This window comes from Cervus elaphus, chromosome 17 (genome assembly GCF_910594005.1).
Source record: "Cervus elaphus chromosome 17, mCerEla1.1, whole genome shotgun sequence".
In the NCBI taxonomy this organism is placed as follows: Eukaryota; Metazoa; Chordata; class Mammalia; order Artiodactyla; family Cervidae; genus Cervus; species Cervus elaphus.
The window spans coordinates 46,149,346-46,164,857 of record NC_057831.1 but is presented as its reverse complement, the minus strand read 5'-3'; the positions used below and the strand labels follow the sequence as shown (position 1 = coordinate 46,164,857).

General features: G+C 33.9%; 1 protein-coding gene across 4 annotated transcripts in view; it reads right to left on the bottom strand.

Annotated features, from left to right (window-relative positions):
* TBC1D19 (TBC1 domain family member 19) overlaps nt 1-15,512 on the bottom strand; it is a 166,141-nt gene that overhangs the window by 73,740 nt on the left and 76,889 nt on the right. For all 4 annotated transcript variants that reach the window (XM_043871116.1, XM_043871115.1, XM_043871118.1 and 1 more), the window contains 4 exons: nt 10,391-10,465; nt 9,256-9,319; nt 8,183-8,229; nt 4,978-5,088 (listed from right to left, as the gene is read on the bottom strand). In XM_043871116.1, coding sequence (XP_043727051.1) covers nt 4,978-5,088; nt 8,183-8,229; nt 9,256-9,319; nt 10,391-10,465 — 297 coding nt within the window. The remainder of the gene's footprint in view (nt 1-4,977; nt 5,089-8,182; nt 8,230-9,255; nt 9,320-10,390; nt 10,466-15,512) is intronic.

The window sequence follows — 15,512 nt, the reverse complement described above, 5'->3', positions numbered from 1 at the left end:
CCATAACATATCTTAAGATATTGATCAATACAGTACTTTTATGAGATACTATTATCCTTATATTGAATAAGAAAACTAAAGCTCAAGGTTAAGAAAACTCGCCCAAGGTCACACAACCAGTGAGTGGTACAGCAAGAGGTTAAACCAGGTTAGTTGACTTCAGAATCTAATTATCTAACCACCATGCTACGCTCTCTTTATGTACATTAAACATAAATCAAGTCAGCTAAAAGACTTAACAACAACAGTAACAAAACATTAGTCCCCTACTTATGTACTCCTCTCCAACACACAAATACACACAATCATAATTATTCCACTAAGCAGGAACAACCACTTTCAGCATTTTTCCTGGTATTTATATCCATATTTTGGGAATCCTCTGGTGGCCCAGGGGTTAGGAATCCACCTCACTGCCAAGGGCCTGTGTTCAATCCCTGGCTGGGCAACTAAGATCCCATAAACCATGCAGCATGGCCAAAAAACAAACATATATCCGTATTTCAAGTAACAGGTACATTTTGCTATTTTAAATTTAGCAGTTTCAAATAACTATTAAGGTTTTTAGTGATAAATGTGGATTTTATAGCTCAGTACATTCTCTTCTCCTCCCTCTATCATTTCAATATAAGTATATATCAATGCTTAATCACATCAATGTTAAGAGTTGGTTATTATTATTTAAATGTTACTCACTGCTGAAGAATGTAGTATGCTATAAATATGCTTCCGTTCTTGTACTTTTTTCCATACAGTTCATAATTAAATCACTTTTTCACTTATGCATTTTCTCTATTTACCTCTTCCTCCTCCCTTTCACAACTCTAAAAAGACCCTCCACAATAGTTTTGCATGTGGTTAGCACGTCGTCAGATCATCTACATTTTTGGTGTTTTTCTTGCCAGTTATCATGGAACCCTACAAGCTTCTGCTCCAATATGGATTGCTCTGCTCTGGTCCTGTTGCACAGACTGGCCTGGAAATTCTCTTCACTGGCATTCTGGAACTTATTCTACACTTAGGTTGGAAATCCCATTTCCTAGATCCTCTATTTTGCTCTTTTTGTTTATGATCTTGTTTTAGGGCATTTCTACCAATAGTTCCATGAATTAGAATATTTTAGATCATGTACATCTGAAAACAGATACTTCAACTTCACATTTGACTGACTGGCGGTTATATACATAATTCTAGGCTTGAAATCATTCAGATTTTCAAAGGCTTTACTTAAAAATTCTCTGGCTTCCAGTCTTCCTGCTGAGAAGTCAGATGCCACTCTGATGCCTGAAACATTATATACACTCTGTTCTTCCAGAAAAATTTTTAGTCGTCTTCTTTTCAGGTGCCTTACTATGGGTCTTCTTTCATTCATAGAACTGGGTACTAGCGTAGGTCTTTTCATAATGAAGATTCCTGTCTTTGAGTTCTTAAAAGTTTTTTAAATTCCTTGGCTTCTGTATTCTCTTTCTGGAACTCCTACCGGCCAGGCATCAGCCCATCTGGACTGACCATCTAATTAAAAAGACCTTTTCCCATTTATTTTTCATCTCATTGGCTTTCTGTTTTTACACTGTCTTCTGATAGAGATTTCCTGGGCCTTCTACTGACTTTTTTTGTACACCATATTTTTTATTTCCCTAACTCTCTACTCATTTTTTTTGCACATCACACTTTTGATTCCTAAAAGTTCTTTTCCACTTTCTAATGTCTTGTTTTGTTGTTCTAATGAAATTCTGTTCCTGTTTCATGAGTAATATCTTCTCTCTGAGAATATTAATGTTTGTTTTAAGTCTTCTATTGGGAAGATACAGTTAACAAGAGGTTAACCTCTTTGTCCACGTGAAGATTACTTTGGATTTACCTTCTCTCAGCACTGTTGCCCTGAAAATGTACTGGATTATGAAAAAAAAAAAAATTGTGGAGAGGAAAGCCAGCTAAATAACCAGCAATATAATTTACTGAAGAAAAAAAAATGACACTTGACTGGTAAATTTCATCTGAAATGGAGGACTATAAGTGATTATAAGTGGACTATAGAAACCTATTGGAAAACACAGGCCTTAGCTACCTGGTATGCCTCTTGAGAGGACTTGGAAACTGTGCTCATGTGCATTACAAGAAACGGTTCCTATTGCGCATGAGATTTTCCTATGCTGTGCCTATGTAACCTTGTTACTTCCATTTGCAAGCATTCCTTGTAGGGGCTGGGAAGGAGCAGCTGGTAGGCTGCAAGGACTTCCAATGAAGATCTACATGATATATTGACATGCCATGTTTTCTGTTCTGTATCTCTCTACAAATCTAATTGAACCTTACACCAGGTTTGGCCTATTGTATCTTGCGAGTGTAGATGTAAATTCAAACATGAAGTAACTATATTGGTGGTCATAAAAATTACTCATTTCATAACTTGGCTATTTCTTCTTCCTTATTTTTCTCTGCAGGGTCTGTTTTAGTTTTGAGCTGTGCTTTTCAAATTGTAAAATTTCAAGTATCTGGAGAGCCTAGGCTGGTCAGTCATATTTTGGATTTAGGCAATGAACAACTGACTGGAAGCTCTGTCTTTGAGGCCTGGGCAGAGTATGATGGGCTTTACTCTGAAAAAATTTTTATAGACAGCCAGCTTTTGCTTTCTTTCTTTTGGTCAACCTTCACTTAATTCTTCTGTTTTCAATACAATGCTTCATTCCTATTCAGCTCTACATTTGAGGTCTCTGAGTTCATGGCCTTTCTGCAATGATTATATACACCTCTGGTCTCCTGTTGGGGAGGAGGAGTCGCCAGAAAATGAAGGATGGGACAAGTCTGGGAGTCTAAACCGTTTTATACAATCTCCATTTTCAGCTCTATGTCTCCTCAATGCCTTCTATCACATGTGGTGTCTCCAATTCCTGATTCTTTGCAAAGTTCCAGGGATAAAACCATCTGGTTTCTTGTATCAGTCACAGTCCAGTCAAGAAATAGAAACCATATCAGAAGTGTGAACAGGGACAAACAGAATTAACAAGTGCAGAAAGCAACTATGGCTTCTAGGCTGAAGGAGCGTGAACCAAAGAACTAATAACTCAGGAAAGGCCCCCCATGTCCTCAAGACTGAGATTCAGACTTTTAAGGAGAGGGTGTGCCTGCCCCAGGAACATGCAGACCAGAGGTGAAGAACAATCTTGCCAGTGAGTACAGGCTGGAGCTGGTTGACTAAGGGCTGCCAAGGTGAATCCTACTGGGTCTTCTGTTTGCTGATCTGCTGGCTTCTGTACATGGAAAGTCCCCTTATCCTACTATGGTCTTGCAATGTCTCTCCAGAATCCTCTACTGACAAAGCCTAATGTCAAGCTAGTTGGCAAAAAGGAAATGTCTACAAGGTCCAGCTCCAGTATAATAAAACAGGGTTAAAAAAAAAAAGGTAGGTTTGCCAACTACAAATGGCCAGAATGGTCACCATCAAAAAGTCTATAAATGATAAATGCTGGAGAGGGAATAGAGAAAAGGGAACTCTCCTACACTCTTGGTAGGAATGTAATTTGGTGCAGCCACTAGGGAAAACAGTATGGAAGTTCCTTAAAAAACTAAAAATAGACTCATGATATGATCTAGCAATCCCACTCCTGTGCATATATCAAGAAAAGACAAAAACTCTCAAAAATGTACACACACTCCAAGTTCATAGCAGCACAATTTATAACAACCAAGACATGGAAGCAACCTAAGTGTGCATCAACAGATGAATGTATGCATAAAGAAGATGTGGTATATAGATATACAAAGAAATATTACTTGGCCATGAAAAGAATGAAATAGTGCCATTTACAGCAACATGGATAGATCTAGAGATTATCATACTAAGTGAAGTAAGTCAGACAAATACTATATCCTTATATGTAGAATCTCAAAAAATAAAACAAATGAACTTCCTTACAAAACAGAAATAGACTCATAGACATAGAAAACAAACTTACAGTCACCAAAGGGAGAAAGAGGGAGGCAGGGATAAATTAGGAGTATGAGATTAACATATATATGCTACTGTATGTAAGACAGATAAATAACAAGGATTCACTGTATAGCACAGGGAACTATATTCAGTATCTTACAATAATCTATAATGGAAAAGAATCTGAAAAACAATATGTGTGTGTATCTGTGTGTATGTAACTGAATCACTCTACTGTACACCTAAAACTAATACAATATTGTAAAGCAACCATAGTTCAGTTTTTTAAAAAGGTAGATTCGGAGCTGAAAGGTAATAAATTGATTACCATCACACTTCTCATCCATACCTCTCACCTTTCAGAAGCAGTAAGGCTTGACTTCTTCAAGTCTGAGTCATTCCTCATTCTTCCATCAGTTCTCTATCTTAATATTTTAAAATTTAGTTGTTTCTTAGTTTCACCAAAGACAATATTTACATTTTTGTGCTCCTTACTATTTTGGGGTAATTAACTAACTTCTTTGTAAGGAAATCTCTCCACTTTCCTACAATTATTCTATTTTAAAACTAATTTCCCTACCAAAATGTGACAGTCTGCAGACCAAAGATAGTCTTTAACTCGTCTTATGTTCTTTTATCTCCCTCAGTGTCTTCCATATTCAGAGATTAAAAAAAGGTTGGTTCAAATAAATGAAATGTATATTCCTTAAAATTTTTTAATAAAATTCACAATTTGTTTCAATCAGTTTTATAGCTATACATCAGGCACCTAAATCCCAATAACAGGTCTTATAAGTCTATGCTGTTTATTAAAATAAGAAATAAGCAAAAGCATTTATAGGTCAATGAAAGGTCACCTTTAACCCCACTAGCAAAGCAACTCACTCTCTATAGAACATATTTACAATAAAAAAGAAATTTTCCACTTTATTCATTTATTTAATGAGCAGATTGTCCTACTACTTTAGATACATGTTGAACTAAAGTATTTTTCCAATGGTTACCCTCTAAAATATGTTAATTTATTTTTAAGTACCTATACTTACCAATTCAGGGATGTCTTTTACTTTGAGAGGAACTTGGATTAAACCCAAATGAGTCCGGAAACTAAGAGAATCACCATTTTCATAATTTGGGTTGCGAAGATTAATTAATACCTTTAAAAACAAATCCAATGAAATTGGTGAGTTTCTTTATACAAAATTTTCACTTATAAAATTGGCAGTGATATTCTTAGTATATCATCACAAAATTAAAAACTATTTGGGTTATGCATATACTTTAATTACATTCTGAAAGCTATAAAATTATGTTAAAATGTTAAGATACTATAAACATGTTTTTAATTTAATATTCCAAAAGACGATCTATCAAATAAAATACTAAAAAGTTAAAATTTCAGTTAGAAAGAAAAACTTTTTGATGTTAAGAAAAAATAAAATTTGTTTGAGTATAATATTTTACAAGGAAAAATGACAGAAAAATTTAAACTGCTTGATTTCAGTATTTGCCAGGGAAAACTTCAGAACCAACTCTAACTCTTTTAAAAATAGATGCTGAAAAGTTTATAGAAAGACAGTGGAATAACATCATAAGGTATTGCTTCTAAATCAAATCCAAAGGTAAAAAAAAATTTTTTCAGAAGCCAAACTAACAGGAAATATTTTTCAAAATTAAAAATCTTGGATATTAGCACATTTTTTAATCTAGGAATCTCACTTCTATGAGTATGATTATGGAAATAATATAAACTGCTTGCAGAGATTGTGCAGAAAAAAAAGGTAAAGGAAGTGTTGTTTATAACAGAAAAATATTATACATTTAATATTTTAAGACATTCAATATTAGACATTTAAGATGTTTAAGACTACTTAAACATTCCGGTAGAGAAAATTACCTATATTATGTTTAATTTACATAAAATACAGTTTAATATGCCACAATTATAAACACTACAATGTTTATTAAATTAAAACTACAGTACTGTTTATTGCTAGATGATGATATTAAGAGTAATTTTTGTTTTAAATTTTCTTCTTATGTATGTTTTCTTGTTTTTAAAGCAACATGTATTTTAGAGAGAAAATAATAATAATTTTCAAAAATATTTTTAAATTGCAATTCTGAAGGGAAAGAAACCAAGAATTCAGTGAAGAAGATTATAATGACAGAAACACCAGCGTATCTGAAGAAGGCATTAATAACCTAATAACTAATGGCTGGCAAAATGAAATATACCATAAGTACAAAAGAGTTTTCTAAAATTTCAAACACTAAATTGAAGCTAAAAATATCAAAGGAATTTATTTTTAAAGAATGTTTTAGCAAAGAACCAACAGTGTTAAATATAGACTAATATAGCACAATACAATTTTAGTCTAATTATGAAAATAAGGGATCATAGTGCATGGAAAACTTAAAAACATAGAATTGAAAAGAAAAATTATGACTATATGGGCAATAGAAAAGAAAAAAATAGTAGAAAAGCAGAAACTATAAGGAAGTGATTATAGAAAAATTTTCTTTAGCTAAAGAAGACTCTCAGCATGACTAATAAAAGAATCAGTTCAGCAACAGTCCTTAAGGAAACAGAGTGCTATGATTATTAAGGAGAAAACATAAAGTTAATTATGTAAAAATTACATGAAATTTAAGTGCTAGGAATGAGTTTGAGAGAAACCTTTAATAATCTAAGAGAAATAACACTAGCAGTATAAAGGCAGTTTCAAACCAAAGTAATTTCTCTTTTAAGTTAAAAGGAGACTGTTTATAATTCTAAAAGGCCCGAAATAATTTCTAACAATGCTGGCAAATTTGTATCTGAGAAAACAAGTTCAGAAAAAAAATGAAATGCAAAAGATTAAACATTCATTTACTCATTCACTCAACACTTATTTACTGAGCAACTATGTGCTAAACACTGTTACACCTGTTAGTTTCAGATTGTACTAACAGTAATTTGACATTTGCTACATTATGAAATTATCACCACGATAAGTCTGTATCCCTCCAAAGTTATTACAATACTCTTGACCATATTGTTTATGCTGAGAATATGACATTTAAGCAAAGACATAGGGAATGTGAGGGAATGGACATACAAGCATCTCAGGGAAAAGCATTGCAGGCAGAGAAAACAAGGAGCAAAGACCCTCAAATGGGACAAAGCCAGGGGGAAGTAAGCAAGCTGAAGCTTCTGGAGTAGAACAAATCAGGGGGAAAAGTAATAGGAGATGAACTCAGAGAGCTGATGGGTATCAGGTCAAATAGGGTGTTTTAGGCCACTGTCATGACTTGGGTTTTAAGTAGAATAAGATAAGAAGCCACTGGATAGCAGAAGAATGGCTTCTTCAGAATAGTATTTACAAGGCTTCCTCTAGAAACTCTTATAAAAACAAATTCTAGGTGGGGAAGTGTAGAAGCAATAAGAGCAATTAAGAGGCTACTGAAATAGTCCAGACAAGGGATGGCCGCTTGGATCAGCAACATAGGAATGGTGGTGATGAGAAGTGAATGGATTCTGGACATACTTCAAAGGTAAGGCTGAAAGGATTTCCTGGTGGATTACATATAAGGTACAAGAGAAAAAAAATGGAATCAAAGATGGGTGAATTAAAATAATTAGTGAGTTCTAACTGCCTACTAAACAGTTCCTCTTCAATGTCAATACGCCTCTCAAACTTAATTAAGTGCATCACCTTTACTAATGGACCTGTGTCTCTTTCTGTAGTCTGTATCTTAAGTTAACTCTGCCCAGTTATCCAATCTAGACACTTAAAGGTCATCTTTATCTTTTCTTTTTCTCATACTCCCTAGATATAATAAATTCCCAAATCTTTAAAAAAATCTGTTAAATTCACATCTTGTTAAATACAAGTCTGTTGATGTCTTTCCAATTTGAATGCTGTTCTCTGAGTTCAAACCTTTATCATACCTTGCCTCAACTACTACAACAGCGAGAAAAATAAAAAAGGAAAAGATTCACTGAGCACCTATTGTGCTAGCCAAGAGGCTACATGATTTACAGTCTCTATTTTTAAATCAAATCTTCTTGATTTACTTCTCTCTAATCTTTCCACACTACAATGTATTTTCCCAGAGCAATTTCCAAACACAAATCTGATCAGGTTATTCCATTGCTTTCATGGCTCTGGGGCTTCTTACATGGTGATTCTTCTGCCTGGAGATGTTTTTTATTTCTTTTGCATTTTTACCTCATTAATATACATATATTTAGCCAATAGAACCTACCTCAAGAAAGTCCTTAGGTGCATAAACAGGTCTGAAAAGGCTTAAATCTAGAATTAATAAGGCAGATTAAAACAGAATTTCAGTTATAATATACAAATTCTTATTAATAATACATTATAATGGTTCTTTCATATTGTTATGCAACTAGGTTAATTCAAACATTTACAGAATGTCAGTTATTTGTCATACACTGTGTTAAGCACTGTACTAACAAAAATAAAAAGAAAGTCCCTTCCCTTGACAGTCTAGATGACATATTCTAGAAGAAATTAGAGTCCTCTCTTCTATAGATTTGTAATGGAGCATTAGTAATTGAACTGAAAAACAATGTCAATATAATATGAAAGTTCTACATGAGAATTCTCAAAGTACTTAGAATACAAACAATAAATTCTCAGTGAATCTTGTGGTTGTACTGAACTGCTCTCCCTTTTGAACTTCTATAACACACTGCTTCCTTTATGGTGGCTAAAAATTTCTTGCACCCTATCCAGGCTCCATCTTTTTTTTTAAGGAGTGGTGAAGAATTATATACATGTCTACCTAAACAATTATTTTATATATATATCAATAATTATTTTACACATATATTTATCACAGTAAATATTTCACAGTTGTCACTCATTAAATGTTTTTAAAATTGAGACTCGATTTTAAACATTAAGATGAACCAAAGTAAATTCTCAAAAACATTTTAGAAGTCTTAAAACTTCAAAATGTAACATATTTTAACATCTCAATGTAATTAAAGCTTGAGATTTATCTTAATTATGAGCCTAAGAAATCCACTGAATGATTCTAACTTATTCTTTCATAAAAATGTTTTCAAATGCTGATTTAAAAAATAACTGATTTAAATATTCTCAAAATAACGGAGAACAGTGACTAAAGCTGGGAATTTTTAAACTGCAAAGTAGAAGTTTAGAGAAAAAAAATAACAGATGATAATAAATTAGTGAGAAGGGAAAGTTGCTATTAAAAATACTTGTTACTATTGTTATTTCGGATCCACAATTAAGAGGACAATTTTTTTTCCCACTACCACATTTTGAAAATACTTTTTTCATATGCACCTGGTTCATCGGTTCCCATTTCATTCCATTTATTGAGAAGTTCTTTCTGTTCTCCAACTGGCCTCTAAAAAAGGTAATTTTAAAATTGGTTTCGTTTTGTGAAGTTAAGCAATGCAGCTGAAAAATAAGAATCAATACCTTATCTAAAAGCTTATATAAGCTACCATAACATAAGAAAAAATAATTTCATTACATATGATTAGCTTTTCTGGGAATTACACTTAATATTATTTAACTATTACGTTGTATATAGTCTTAATGGTTCAGTTAGAATATGGTGCTAATGAGTCTAAAATAGAAGGTAAATGATATGTACTGGCCAGTAAAATTTCACGAAGAAAAACTGCTCCTCAGCCACATACTACATCTCTTACCCCATCCAGCAATCTCAGAAATGCATCACAAGGGGGCTGGCCAAGAGAGTGTGACTGTGAGTCAGTAGCATCATCTTCCTATATGAAAGACAGTATATTACACAATACTACATATTTAGACAGTTTTTCATGTAAATTTATCCTTTTTTTACACCATCCTTCTGGTGCCTTCAGTGACTTGTGCTTGGATATTATCCAATGTACATTCACTATATCTTGTCCAACAGCAGGGAATAAATAGGTGGCAGGGAGGATGAAGTGAAGAGAAACTTGTTCTCTCCTACTCTTGAACAGCTATAAAAGATCCAGAACATTCCTCAAGTGGCTTTTCTCTCCTTTTTCATCTCTCCCCTATCAAAGCCCAGAATTACAAATAAATGTTGAGTATTAGACCTAAATAGTTCTGGAGAGATAATAAATCATTCAAGTAAGGAGACTAAAGGTAATTAAAATTTTTAAAGTGCACTTATAACCTTTACAGACAAATCTCCAAATAATCTGTACTGTATAGCCTATATTTATTCTCAAGATACAGGTTTGTTTTTTTTTTTTACAAAAAGCATTACAGCATATGTAATAGAAAACTATATAAACTACACCCACATAATTGAGCTTTTATAGACTTTGGTTTCAAAAAGCTGTATACCAGTCACCAAAAAAAGATAAATCTGCCTAACAGTTATAATTTCATGATACTTCTATAATTTCACAATACTTCCTAGTACATGATTCACAACAAAATACTTAAGTGTTAAAAGTACCTTTCGTGCCAGTGGGATACTCAGTTCAGTGCACATACTATTTAAACTCTTCAAAATTCTTTTTTCCCAACTTCCCTGAAACATAAGGAACAGTCTATTATTATTTTTGGTTAACAGTGCCAAGAGTGATTTTTTAAAAATTAAAGACATTATGAGTTATATAGAAATGGTGGATTTGCTTGAGATTGGTTATCTTTACTTGCTAGATTACTCAACAAATATTGATTACTGCCTACTATGTGCCAGATACTATCCTTAGTGCTGTGAATAACAAAATGTCTTCATCCTCATGGAACTGATATTCTAGTGGAGGATAGGAATGAAAATGGAGTAAAGAAATAAATCAATAAGTCAGATGGGGAAATAGCAGATTAAAAAAAAAAGGTATATGGCAAAACCAATACAATATTATAAAATAATTAGCCTCCAATTAAAATAAATAAATTTATATTAAAAAATAAAATAAAAAGTTCAAAAAAAAGGTAAGCTATATTTAAGCACTTTATAAATCTTTGATACTTGGAACTCCTATTAATGACCTAGTAAAATAAAATTTTATAGAAATTATTATAATGTAATTTTTCCAAATATATTTCACCCTAAATACATCACTATGAATTTTTTAAGAATAAGAACCTTCTCTTACATAACCACAATACCACTATGACACCTGAGAAAACTAAAATTATTTCATATCATCTTAGCCCATATTCAAAAATTTCCAATTATCCCCCAAAATGTCTTTATAGCTTTTTAAATCCTGAATTCATTACAGGTTAATGCATTACATTTGGTTGTTATGTCTCTTTCTGTATAGCTTAATCTAGAGTGCTTTTCTCCTTTTCTTTTCCATACTGGCTTTTTTGAGCAGTCCAGGGCAGATGTCTTTTGGACTGTGTCACAATCTAGATTGGTCTTACTGTTTTCTCACCATATCAATTACATTCTTCTCTGTCCCTGATATTTCTCATAAACTTGAAATAGTAAGTTAACTTTAACAGTCAGTCATAAATTGATCATCCATACATATCATACTTTAGTAAATTATTCTTTTTAATGCCAAGTTAAAATGCCATAATTTTTTGGTCTTTTAGCACAGGCCACAACTGACTCACAAAAAACAGAATAATACCAAAGCTCCAAAATTTAGACCAAATAAGGAGAAATGGAGATAACTATATATTATATTATCCATAAAGGACAGTTAAAATCAGTCAATAAAAGTAGAATAATAATACCTCCTTTATGTGATTGCTATAAAAATTAAAGATGTAAAGTACTTTGAACAGTGACACAATGATAATAATCATTCAATAACTGATAGTTTTTACTACAGCTATCATTATTCAGAGTTTCTTCATTAACATACATATCTAAATATATAACTCTCTATCTGGAATAAACTCTCCATGCTCTACTCTTATCCCAACATACTTATTCCTATGTTATCTGAATAAATTATATTCACCATTCAGGTCTTCACCTCCATTAAGCCTGCTCTTACCTGGCCCCCACTCAGATAATATCAGTGCCTTTGCCTACAGATTCTGACAGCATCTCTTCCTTTACATATCACAGCACATATCACACTTTACTGAGTACATAATAAGTTTTCAATAATTGAACAGATTTCTACTCTTAGTTATGCTGCAAGAATTTAGAAAAATTTTGGTACAACTGCCAAAGCAATGAATGAACAGGAAAAAAATCATCTATAAGAAATAAAGACCTGTGTGAAATGCATAAGACTTAGTTTACTAAATATATAGAAATAGATTTTCAAGAATAAAAGAATACTCTTAATAAATTTCATAAAACACAGTCCAAACTAATTCTGTTTACTAGTTTGTTTTCAATTTTTTTCTCTCTCTTTACCTTTTTCCGGTAAAGAGTTCTCTTAGATGCAGCACTTCAAATATATTTGGGTATATAATTCATGACCAAACTTTAGCTAGTGCAATACAACCCACATCCACCCTCAACATTCTTATCCCAAATTTATCTGGATAAATCTAATTCAACTTTCATATCTCAGCTTAAAAATAATTTCCTCTAATAAGCTTTCTGCCACTTGGTGCCTCAACTCCAGATTGTGGGGGTAGAGGGAGCAAGTATGAGAACCTTAACAACACAAGAGAAGACTACACATGGACATCACCAGATGGTCGACACCGAAATCAGACTGATTATATTCTTTGCAGCCAAAGATAGAGAAGCTCTATACAGTAAGCAAAAACAAGACCAGGAGCTGACTGTGGTTCAGATCATGAGCTCCTTATTGCCAAATTCAGACTTAAATTGAACAAAGTAGGGAAAACCACTAGACCACTCAGGTATGACCTAAATCAAATCCCTTATAATTATACAGTAGAGGTGACAAATAGATTCAAGGGATTAGATCTGATAGACAGAGTGCCTGAAGAACTATGGACTGAGGTTTATGACATTGTACAGGAGGCAGTGATCAAGACCATCCCCAAGAAAAGAAATGCAAAAAGGCAAAATGGTTGTCTGAGGAGGCCTTACAAATAGCTGAGAAAAGAAGAGAAGCTAAGGGCAAAGGAGAAAAGGAAAAGATACACCCATTTGAATGCAGATTTCCAGACAATAGCAAGGAGAGATAAGAAAGCCTTCCTCAGTGATCAATGCAAAGACATAGAGGAAAACAATAGAATGGGAAAGACTAGAGATCTCTTCAAGAAATAGAGACACCAAGGGAACATTTCATGCCAAGAAGGGCACAATAAAGGACAGAAATGGTATGGACCTAACAGAAGCAGAAGACATTAAGAAGAGGCGGCAAGAATACACAGAAGAACTAGACAAAAAAGATTTTCATGATACAGATAACCATGATGGTGTCACCACTCACCTAAAGCCAGACATCCTGGAATGGGGATGTCAAGTGGGCCTTAGGAAGCATCACTAGGAACAAAGCTGTGGAGGTGATGAAATTCCAGTTGAGCTATTTCAAATCCTAAATGATGATGCTGTGAAAGTGTTGCACTCAATATGCCAGCAAATCTGGAAAACACAGCAGTGGCCACAGGACTGGAAAAGTTCTGTTTTCATTCCAGTCCCAAAGAAGGGCAGTGCCAAGGAATGCTCAAACTACCATACAATTGTACTCATCTCACACACTAGCAAAGTAATGCTCAAAATTCTCCTAGCCAGGCTTCAACAGTACAGGAACCATGAACTTCCAGATGTTCAAGCTGGATTTAGAAAAGGCAGAGGAGCCAGAGATCAAATTGCCAAGAGAAAAAGCAAGAGAGTTCATAGAAAAAGCAAGAGAGTTCCAGACAAACATCTACTTTTGCTTTATTGACTATGCCAAAGCCTTTGACTGTGTGGATCACAATAAACTGTGGAAAATTCTGAAAGACATGGGAATACCAGACCACCTGACTTGCCTCCTGAGAAATCTGTATGCAGGTCAGGAAGCAACAGTTAGAAGTGGGCATGGGACAACAGACTGGTTCCAAATTGAGAAAGGAGTACATCAAGGCTGTATATTGTCACCCTATCTATTTAAATTTATATGCAGAGTACATCATGTGAAATGCTGGGCTGGATGAAGCACAGGTTGGAATCAAGATTGTTGGGAGAAATATCAATAACCTCATATATGCAGATGACACTACCCTTATGGCAGAAAGCGAAGGAGAACTAAAGGGCCTCTTGATGAAAGTGAAAGAGGAGAGTGAAAAGTTGGCTTAAAACTCAACATTCAGAAAACATGGCATCTGGTCCCAACACTTTATGGCAAATAGATGAGGAAACGATGGGAAAAGTGACAGACTTTATTTCTGGGGGCTCCAAAATCACTGCAGATGGTGACTGCAGCCACGAAATTAAAAGACACTTGCTCCCTGGAAGAAAAGCTATGACCAACCTAGACAGCATATTTAAAAACAGAGACATTACTTTGCCAACAGAGGTCTGTCTAGTCAAACCTATGGTTTTCCCAGTAGTCCTGTACAGATGTGAGAGTTGGACTATAAAGAAAGTTGAATGCCAAAGAATTGATGCTTTTGAACTGTGGTGTTGGAAAAGACTCTTGAGAGTCCCTTGGACTGAAAGGAGACCCAACCAGTCCATCCTAAGGGAGATCAGTCCTGGGTGTTCATTGGAAGGACTGATGCTGAAGCTGAAACTCCAGTACTTTGGCCACCTGATGTGAAGAACTGACTCATTTGAAAAGATCCTCATGCTGGGTAAAACTGAAGGTGGGAGGAGAAGGGGATGACAGGATGAGATGGTTGGATGGCATCACCGACGTGATGGACATGAGTTTGAGTAGGCTCTGGGAGTTGGTGATGGACAGAGAAGCCTGGCGTCCTGCAGTCCATGGGGTCGCAATGAGTCGGACATGACTGAGCGACTGAACTGAACTGAATCTTAATTCAGTCATTACTATAAAAATAAAACTTGCATAAAGATTAAAAATCCAATCCCTGATTTTGTATTATGTATCCTATTATATAACAAAAACAAATTTCTAGGTATTGAATTATGATTACAAAAATTCTCATTTTCAACCACTAATAAGAGGACTCGAGTTGATAAAAAGAAAATAACTTTCAGATATAAAAATAAAAGTTACAAAAGACATCAATGTGTGGCTCATAATATATACTGTACATATTTGTAAGACTGCAATACATAATTTTAATACAGCATAAAACCTACTAAAAACTCAGACATAAAGTCCATTTAAAATAGAATGATACTTTCTATTATTATATGTTAATAAGATATTCTGAAGCATATTTATCTTATTCTTTAAAAAATCACTCTGACAAAAACATCTCTTCAGGTGTTTCGACAAAGTAAAATTTTAAGTGATAAATCACAGTTCTCTAAATGACTATCCCACTTACCAAGTATTTCAACTTACCAAATTTAAATTTAATGTTAGATGTAATATACAGAGAAACTACTTAAGAAAAAAATTTCACAGAAAAGAAAATAAGAGAAAACAAACTTATGGTTACCAGGGAATAAGTGAGGGGAGGGATAAATTGGGAGATAGAGATAGACATCATCTAATGATGATACAGACAACCCAAGTATTGTGGTAGGAAGGGCAGGGTGACTCTCACGTGGAGGACTGGAGATA